At 34.6% G+C, this 10,229-nt stretch overlaps 1 protein-coding gene across 1 annotated transcript in view; it reads right to left on the reverse strand.

Annotated features, from left to right (window-relative positions):
* Window positions 1-10,021, reverse strand: part of LOC107292164 (1-acyl-sn-glycerol-3-phosphate acyltransferase epsilon) — a gene marked incomplete in the record, with an annotated part of 19,871 nt that extends 9,850 nt beyond the window's left edge. The window contains 5 exon segments of the mRNA XM_015821227.1: window positions 323-446; window positions 3,437-3,598; window positions 5,125-5,215; window positions 6,421-6,510; window positions 9,926-10,021. Of these exon segments, the coding sequence (XP_015676713.1) occupies window positions 323-446; window positions 3,437-3,598; window positions 5,125-5,215; window positions 6,421-6,510; window positions 9,926-10,021 (563 nt within the window).
* Window positions 10,022-10,229: the final 208 nt, after the last annotated feature.

Below are 10,229 nucleotides of genomic sequence, written 5' to 3' on the forward strand. Positions count from 1 at the left end.
TACCTGTGTTCGGTCAGATTCGGTTCGGCTAGCCCTCCAACTGCTCTCTAGGCGTCTTTTCCGGCGTTTCATCTCTCTCAGCTCCTCCGTAAACCAAGGAGCCAGTTGAGATCTACGCCGGGTCAGAGGCCGCAAAGGCACGACTCGGTCCAGTGCCGCGGCAGCGGCTGCTTCCCAAGCCGCCGCCTGATTTTCCGCCAAGTCGTGAAATGTTAAGCTAGCAACATTAATTATTAATACAAGTAATAAAGATAGCTGGTCTTTATTTCTTAAAAAGAAAATCAAATGCTCCAGATACAGAGCCAGGTTTTTTACCACTTACTTGTCCTTGACTTCAAAACGTTTGTGAAGCCATCTTCTCATAAACATTTGTTCTGCTGGAATGTCTTTTAGCTCAATTCGTTCAATATTGATATGAATTCTTGGGCACTCCTTACAAAGAAAGTCTAAAATCCAGAAGAATATTATAAATACTTTTGTTATAATATGATTAATTTCAATTATTTGTACAATTAAAAGTTCACTCTGGATATTTAAACTCTGATTTTTTTTCTTTGAAAGTTTTATTAATTTTTAAGAATTACAGTGTTTAGAGCTTAGTAAACAACATGTTGTCTTGGTTCACATATTTAACATTAACTTCTTCAATATAAGAAGTTTCTTCAATATTCACTACTGCACAATCGAGTATTTTTTCCCCTGATCCTCCTTTCTTTCCCATATTTTTTCCATTTCCCCCTCATTACACAATTACAATTCTTGGAACTAGTGATGTATAAGAGTTAGATATAAACATCTTCATCATATTTTACTAATATTATACAAATAACAATAATATCAATGTGTTAATCAATATCCTGTTTTTGTGCTCTTCTTAAGGTTTAATTTTCCATCAATATTTAAAGTATCTTTGTCAGTTATGATTTTCTCAATGTTAAATATATTTTTATAGCTAAAATTTTATTCATACTAATCCTCTGATTTTCATATTCCCCATATCAAAAGAAGGGGAAAAATGCTACTTTAATTCTAAATCATATCTTTCATTATAAAAGTCTAAATATATCTAAGGGTCATCCATTCTTTTAACCATATTCAAACAAGTACTTAAACATATGATGTCCCCTCTAATAGGTCAAATCTTCTATTTTTTAAATCTAACTCTCGCTTTCTTTCTTTGCTAAGTAGCTTTCCAAGCCAACGCAATTAAATCGCCCAGGAATTTTCTTTCTATTTTTTATGAAAGTTGCTTGGGTGAGGAAGACAGTTTAGGTAGGGTATTTTTGAGGGGAAATTCCACCCATTTATGTTCTTTAAGCAACTCCCATCTTCCTTCTCCCTCAATTTCTCGCGTCATCTTTTGTCTCCCAAATTGTAGCATTTCTTCTGACAGCTTTATATTCCATTCCCCCAAATCTTCTTCCTTGTCATCAGGTGCATCTTGCAAGCTTAAAGGGTAAAGGGTCTTTTGCAATGTCATTGTTATGGGTATGTCTTGCAGTATTTTATTTGTGTATGGTAGTTTATAGTTCCCTTCTTTCATCTCTTCCATCTCTAGGTCCATTTCCTCTGCTTCATCATCCAATCTCTGGTTTATTTGTTCATACTTTGTAGTCGTTGTCTGGGAACTTTCTACTTGTAGATTTAATTTGGAGATTTGCTCATTTATATTATCTAAATTATTTTTAGTCACATTGTGGTTTTTTTTATGTCCTCTTTGTATACAACAATTGTTTGGTGAATTAGTTGTAGCGTAGAGTATATTTCCTTCTGAAAGGTATTTGTTTTTTCTTGAGTCATCATTCCTGGAGATCCTCTAATACAAATGGTCTCCAGCCTTGGTAATTTGTGGACTTCAATTCCCAGAATTCCTCAGCCAGCTTTACTTGCACTGGCAGCTTAGAAGGAGCCGGTTCTTCTGTTCAAAAAAGGTGTGGGAACGCCGTTCCATGCAAACGCCATTCTATGGCAAAAAAAGCACTGGAAATATCAATGAGGAAAATGTACTTGGACTCTCTGGGCAGAGGAAAGCAGAATGGTTTGGGGAAGAAACATCAATAATGTGTGTTGTGCTGATGATATTATACTCTGAGTGCTGAGACAGCCAATGATCTGCAAGCTCTAATAGTAAAATCAAGCAGCCTGATGACAAAAAGGGAGTAAGACTACATATAAAGACCAAACTAATGACAATAGGCAAAGCATCATGCTTAGAACTGCAAAAGAAGACAGTGAAGTGGTGGATGGCTTTTGGGTCTACTATCACTAATAAAAGAAGTAGCAGTAAAGAACTAAGGAGAAACTTCCTGACAGAACAATTAACCAGTGGAACAACCTGCCTCCAGAAGCGGTGAATGCTCCAACACTGGAAGTTTTTAAGAAGAGACTGGACAGCAGGGGGTTGGACTACATGACCTACAAAGTTGATTATTATTATTATTATTATTATTATTATTATTATTATTATTATTAATGATGATGATGATAATAATAATAATAATAATAATAATAATAATAATAATATGCCATCGACTAGACTTGGCTGAATAGAAATGAAAGCTTGAAAAATACATTCAGATGTCAAAGATCAGAGGTGTGCAGATAATGGTTTTCTCTGTGATACTCTATGGAAGTGAAAGTTGGATTTTGAAGAAGCAGGATAGAAACAGCATTGAATGCTTTTCGTATCTGATGATAGAGAAGGCTCCTGAGAATACTATGAATAGCCCAGAAAACAAACAAATGGGTCAGCAGCGATGGATGCATGGCAGGAAAACCTGGAGAATATCCATCTATGTGGTTGCTAAGCGTTGACACTGACCTAGTGGCACATAGTCAATCAATGAGTGTGCCTGGTCTGTGTGGATGAAATGTTCTATTTTCACTTTTATTTCTGCCCTTCCCCTCCTTAAATCCATCTGAAACACATTTGGCCTCACATGTGGTGATGCTTGTTATGACATAAGAGGTAAGATCTCACTCTTGCCCTGTTAGGAGAGACAGATCACGGAAGTCACAAATTATGCCTTCCTTTGCACACTAAAAAGTAAAATGCTGTTCTTAATGTAACTATATGCTAACAAAATGTAAATGATATAACTACATAATTAAAATATAAAAACATGCATAAGAAAAAAAAGAACAAAGAGCTCCCCTCTCCAGTTTAAAATCCAGTGCAGCAACAAATCATGTTAAATGCTAGTTTATGTAAGCAAATGTATTTGTCGGCCAGTAGACAAGACAACCTAAAATGGAAATGAGCCATTAACTGGAAACTTAGAAGTCAAACAAAAAGCTAAGCCCAACCGTATATCATTTGGGACACAGAAAAAGTTCATCTTGAATGTTGTAGGCATTCCATGAAGGATGTGGATTCTCCCAGCTTGAATCAGGCAAGAGAAGGTTTTTAAAAAGTAATTCAACAGCACCTACTCACCAGTCATGGATGGTGCCATTTTCCTTTGTCCTTTATGATCCACAGTACCTTCGTAGGCTACTGTAACATCATAAACTGCATCTAAGTAGCTCTTCATTGAATCAACAGCAACATGAGTGGCCTTCACCCGTGGAGTAAGCACATGTTTCAGTACTGTGAGACCTAACCAAGAGGAAAGGCAGAGTGAAAAAGATTTAACAAGTTGCCCAGGAAAATGGTAACATCTCTAGATCCTGCAGCTGACATGTCTAAAACAAGCCATTGATTCTGATTTTCTCTAGACCCAAGCTAGTGTTTTTATTTTTCTTTCTTATCCTTAAGCAAAATGATCACATATCTACCCAGTATCATGGATCAATTCAGTAAATCATAAGGATAATTCTAAAATGCATTTAAGTTCATGGCATTCACAGCAGTCCGTTAAGCCTCCATATCTCTCTAAGACACACATTTAATTCGCAGAGAAGATACCCAGATGTTCTCTACTCACTGAACAAAAAAGAGCTCTTGTGGTAAAAATATTCTTCAATAACTAATAATCGCAATTGTTTTCCTCATCATGGAACACAAAATATGCATCCAAAGAGTCCAATCTGAACATGATAAATAAGTGACATGTGAATGCAATTTAGTTATAAATCTACAGCCTTCCAAAACTGCAAAGGAATATAAAATATTGTCAGGTGTTGCATCCATGGCACATAAAATTAATTTTGAATCGACTTTATCAACTCCAAGACAGGAAAAAAAACCCATTTTTCCAGTTTTCCACAAAATGTGCTCTTCGAACCCTAACAAGTTTCTTATATATCCTCTTTTATAAACTTCTAGACATTTTATATTTAGTTATTTTTTTTATTTGGAAAATTTATATTGCTGCCTACTTGCTAACTGACTCAAAGCAGCTTACAGGAAATACAGTGTTGTATACAATCTTAACCAGTAAACTGTAACTCAACTCAGACATTCTTTCTTTCAGTCTTTGCTTCCAGAACCTTCTCCTCGTTATCTTTTGTTTCTGCTCCAGAGGGCTATTTTTAACATTCTACCTTGCTTTGACCATTCAGTCATGACACCAGTGTGGTGATTGGGTATTAGAACTGTCTCTCAAAATGGCAATGCAAGGCACCACCTCCCAGCTGAAATTTTGGAAGGCTTGAAAAGAGATTGGCTGGGAGGTATAAGCAGAATAGGTTGGAGAGGATCTCTCAGTCTTAGCCCAAAGAAATTTGCCAACTGTTAGAGTGATAGGTTTAGGAATACAGGTAGGTCTTGATCAGTGCAGTTAATGAATCCTATGAAATGGTCGCCTTCTGTAGCAATATCACTATTCAAAGTGATATTGCTACAGAAAATATGGTAACTGGTTTCACCTTGACAGAAATAGGCAATGCCATTGATCAATGCTATCAGAATCAGGGCAACTGCACTACCCCTATCATAAGGTGGGGCTTTAAAAACATTTGGGAAGAGCAGTAGATCTGACTACCCCCCCCCCCCAAATCCTGGCTCTAACAGCTTGTTGTATGCCACATGACGGTGGATTTCAAGTAAAGCATTTGTAATCTATTGGTTTCACTTTATCTTCACAACTGCTTTAGAGTAGAAAAGTGGGAGAAAACTAGTTTAAATAAATGGAACTCTATCATGCTTGTCTTTTCATCTCAAATCTTCTTTGTTTCTCTTACCTTCCTTATCAGCATATGACTGACTATCTGCAATGACTTTGGGCAGCTCTGGAACATAAAGTGTTCCTTCTGGAAAAATCACAAAGTAAATCTGTGGAATTAAATATATATATAAATGTGTGTGTGTGCGTGTCGGTGTGTACAAACAGTTTTATTAAGTTAAACCATTCAGCCTTAAGACTGAGAACTGAATTACAAGCAAGTTGTAAGACCAAGCTTCAATGAGGTTGCTTTGGTCAAAAGTCTCATTTTAATTCCAGCGCTGCATCATAAAACAATCACTTTGTGCTTCTATCAGTTCTCACAAATGTAATTTGTGAAAGAATGCAGAATTCACCCAGACTTGCTGCACAAAAGCAAAACTCAATTCATTTAACACTACCATCTCATAATGAATTATTTGGACAATAGGACTAAATTGAAACTACTATTCTTTTTGTTTCTTTAATGTCACTCTTATTCTCTTTGCTGTTTAATAAATACAATTATTTATTATATTGTTAATTTTTTATTAATATAAACTTACATTAATAGGTTGCCACTACAGGTAGTCCTTGACTTACAACTGTTTGTTTAGTGATGGTTCAAAGTTACAACTACCTCAGGAAAAGTGACTTACAGACCATCCTTGAAGTTGCAATCAGCATACCGTCCTCATTGTCACATGATCACAATTTGGGCACCTGGCAATTGGCTCACATTTATGACGGTTGCAGCATCTTGTAATTTGTGACAGTTGGGGAAGCTGGATTTGCTTAACGACCATGTGATTGGTGTAATGGCCATGCGATTCTCTTAATAGGAGTAAAATGGTCATAAAATTGGATCTGATCACGTGATGACTTGCTTAAAGACTGCAACATTTAGCAGCCAAAATTTTTATATCAACTGTGGTTGTGAGTCGAGGACTACCTATCCTGTTGCTTAGAGTTGTTTAAAGGAAATATATATATGATCCCTCAACAGAATTATCAGAATATTGAAAAAATGAGTTTCTATAGCGTAATTTTTCTATATAAACAGTTTTGCATCCTAATACCAGAACTTTTCCTGGAAGGTACAGATGTTTATCCTTCCAGCAACCAAACGAAGAGAACTGCTTAAAGCAGCCGCCTCATTTTTTGGAAGGAAAGTCTAAAGCAGCATTCGATTCTGAAAAAAAGGAATTGTCTCTTGAAGTTTACTTTTGTGTCATATAATATCATACGCAAACACATACACACACATACACATGGGGAGAGAGAGAAAGAGAGAGAGAACTTATATACTGTACAAAGTGGAAATAAAGAAGCTTACTGGGGTTTTTGCTTTCATCTGGATATGCAACTTGTTCCTCATTTTCTTTTCATTAAATCTGGCATTTCGTTTCACATACTCTCCACCATGCTAGTATATAAACAAATTGAATATGTTTGTAACTCTGAATGATTCATAAAACAGTATTTTTATACTCAGGAATAAATAAATAAAAATTAAGGTACCAGCATTTTACCTGCTGTAGGGTAAGCAGCTTTCTATGCTCTTAAATTTGCTTTTGCAATGATAGGAACATGCAGACTTTTATGTTTTTATTTTACAATATTATTCCATAAAAAAAAAATAGGAAACAGAAAAATGTAGTTTTTAACCCACAGTTGATTCTATATGGTTGCTAGACAAAAGAATGTTTCTCTAAGTGTGGGAATATGTGCTAAGATTATTAGTATGCCAGAGCTCCAAAGTATTAAGACTATTAAGCAGTGAAAAATTCAGAGAGGTCCAGAATCAACCTATTTCTTTTGTCTCAAAAGTGACGAAAGACCAGCTATAGCAATATGGCCCGTCATTAGGCTGCAGACAGCCGAAGTCAAACTCACCACCAAGCACTTTGAAAGCAACGCGGATGAAACTGGGTGAGATCTGATCTTCTCTTTACCGTAAGTACCTTCTCTTCCTGTAAAAGCTGTTTGAAATATCTTTCCCACTGAGGAGAGAGGGAAGGGAATTTCTATCCCACCCTCTAAGAATAGCGGGGTCTGACTACCCAGGGGAATCAAAGCATTAAAAGAACAATTTTAATCTAATTGGATTTATATGTTCTTGAAACTTGGGGACCAAAAATTTTCCTATTTTTACTGGAGACTCTTGTTTTTATCTACAAAAAAAGAGATAAAATTGGAAAAAGGATTAGAAAAAATTTGGACTTAAAAAACTTTAAATGGCATTGGTGACATCTTATGGTGAAGTTTGTTATTACAACTTGTTATTTCCTAAAAGAGACTTAGATAAGACTTTTCTGACTTTGGCACCACCTGTGAGAGACTTAGCTGTAAGAGAACAGCTGGGCGGCATAACTGGCCTACTTGAACTGTGAATATAAACCTTTACTGACTTTTAGTTATATGTGGGAAATTGCTTTCCTATCTCTTCAGGAATATTGGTCACTATATGAGATGTTGAAATAGCTTGGACTATAAAATCTTGCTTGACAAACAACTTTTACTAGAAAGGCTATTTATAAACATGTGAAAGAGATGGATGAAGATCAGGAAAAGATTCTTTCCATGTTGAAAGCAATACACAAAACCATTCTTTCAGCTTGTGATAAAATAAGACCTAACATAAAAGATCAAGACGCCAGCTCAGATACACAAACCCAAACTTTGACTACAACCAAAGAACTAACAATGCAGAAGACAACAGAAGAAGTGGGACAATCAAATATTAAGACAGAGGACTCAATTGATCAACAAATACAGCTGATGAAAAATCCAGAAAAGGAAGTGGCAACACTGAAAATGACTTACTATATAAATCAGATGAAATCTGAGAAAGAAGAAGAACAGATTGAATGGAAGACAAACATATCAGGGCAAGCATGGGGAACTGGAATAACGGAGACAATTTAACGAATACAAATGGGGTAGTCCTTCCAGAAAACTGGCAATTAAATGGTCTCCTTTATTTCAAATAACATATATAATAATAGAGGGAGATCTATTTGACAATCTAAAAGCATTGATATGGAAGCGTAGTTGGCAAAGGAATAAAGCCAGAATAAGGTTGAAAAAAATTGGGGTTTTGACTTATTAGAGGGGATTTCGTATTATTAATTAGAGGTTAAAGGGAGATGTTGAGATAAGGGGAATTTTGGTCATTAGATTTAAAATACTTGGAAATTAATTGAACATAAGGATTTTATCTGTTTAATATTTAAAAATTAGACCTAAAAGGGAAAAGAAAATTAATTATTATGAATATGTTTGATTTATTGATTAACCCAGGTAATATATATAATGGTTTTGATTTATTAAAGGGGATATTATGTTATTAAGTAGATGATTTAATATGCTGGGAAATAGATAACTTTTAGGAAATAGAACAAGATTACATTCAAATAGATAAAATGTGTATTTTGGATATTATATTTTGTTATGAATTGAGACAAGGGAAATCTTGTTTACCCAAAGTCTGAAAATTATAAATATCAAAGGTTAAAGTGGAATACTTGATGAGAAACTAAAAATTGGGTAAAAATTAATAACAGGATAGGGATTGTTTATGAAGATTGAATGTAATTAAGATATGTATAACCAAAACATTTATTGATAAATGTAATAATGATGTTTTTATTAAATTGATATAACTAGAGCTATACAAGCTTGAATACGAGACAGTAAATGTTAAGGGAAAAAGAGAAAAAATATCTGATGTTGTAACCTGAGATTTGTACTAAAGATTTTGTTATTGAACTATTGATTAATCCAGTCACCACATTGCTTTTTAAATACTTAAATGTAAAATTGGAAAAGTAATAAAATATTTTTTTAAAAAAGTGAGGCTCCATCCAAATTTTAAATACTTACCTAGACAACACAATGGAGGGTAGGGTAGTGACAAGGCATTACCTGTGTCAGACACTGACATTAATGAAATAAATGTTAACATTGATTTCTTACATGGGAATTCTAATTGTGTTTGGTTCAGTGGCTACTTAGCCTGCAAATGATGCCAACTTGCCTGGCTATAATGAATGCCATGTGGTTTACTTCTAAATCAAAGTAAATCTAGTTAGGATTGAAATATTTAGCATTTTTCAGGGCATTAGCAGCACAACGAAAGTATTGTAGCAACTTTAGCCATTTATTATGGCAAAAATATTCACCTTAATTGAATTTCAAATTACGTGATAAGTAGAATTGTCTTCTATTTCTTTTCCTTCAAAATATGCAACAGTAATTCATTGTTAAGATAGAATTACTATATGATTTATTTATAGTTCTTATGCTCTATGCTTCAGCAGGAAAGGAGGCCAAGATCCTTTACTGGGGATGATATTTTACTGAAACTAATGGGATTTACTTCCAAATATTTGCAGAATGAATTGTATCAAAAATAAGCAGTAACTGCTAGCTACTTTATATTACTACAAACCTTTCTGTGAGATGGGTGGCTCTACAATAAATAAAAACCTGCAATGTTTGTAATATTCACATTAATTGAGATCCTTTACTGGGGATGATATTTTACTGAAACTAATGGGATTTCCAAATATTTGCAGAATCAATTGTATAAAAAATAAGCAGTAACTGCTAGCTACTTTACACTACTACAAACTTTTCTGTGAGATGGGTGGCTCTATGATAAATAAAGAGCTGCAATGTTTGTAATATTTTTTTCTCAACTAGCTTGCTATTAATAAATATAATTGTTTTTGTTGTACGCCATCTACAGTATAGTCACTTTTTCCTGAGATGGGCAGCTATATAAATATGATAAACAAACAAACAAATAAAAATACAGAAACAGAAGTAAGTTTTACCTGAGAAATATACCACCCGTACAAAGGAAGCCATTTTAATCTGTCTTTCAAAACATATCGAATATGTCCAAGAGCATTTTGCCTGATGGCCAACATATTTGCTGTAATCCAATCAACTGCAAACCCAGAACACAAATATTTATAAATATAATGCATCCTTGGCATACGCAATGCCAATTCTCTTTCATGAAAACCAAATGCTGCTAAAGAACTGAGCTTTTCAGTTACAAGATAAAATAAGCTCTTTTCAAAATTCTGTTCCTTATCTTTTTAGGCTTTGACCTTTCCATTCTCCATTTATTTC

Source organism: Protobothrops mucrosquamatus, unplaced genomic scaffold, assembly GCF_001527695.2.
Source record: "Protobothrops mucrosquamatus isolate PMUCROS unplaced genomic scaffold, P.Mucros_1.0 scaffold1278, whole genome shotgun sequence".
NCBI classification, from domain to species: Eukaryota; Metazoa; Chordata; class Lepidosauria; order Squamata; family Viperidae; genus Protobothrops; species Protobothrops mucrosquamatus.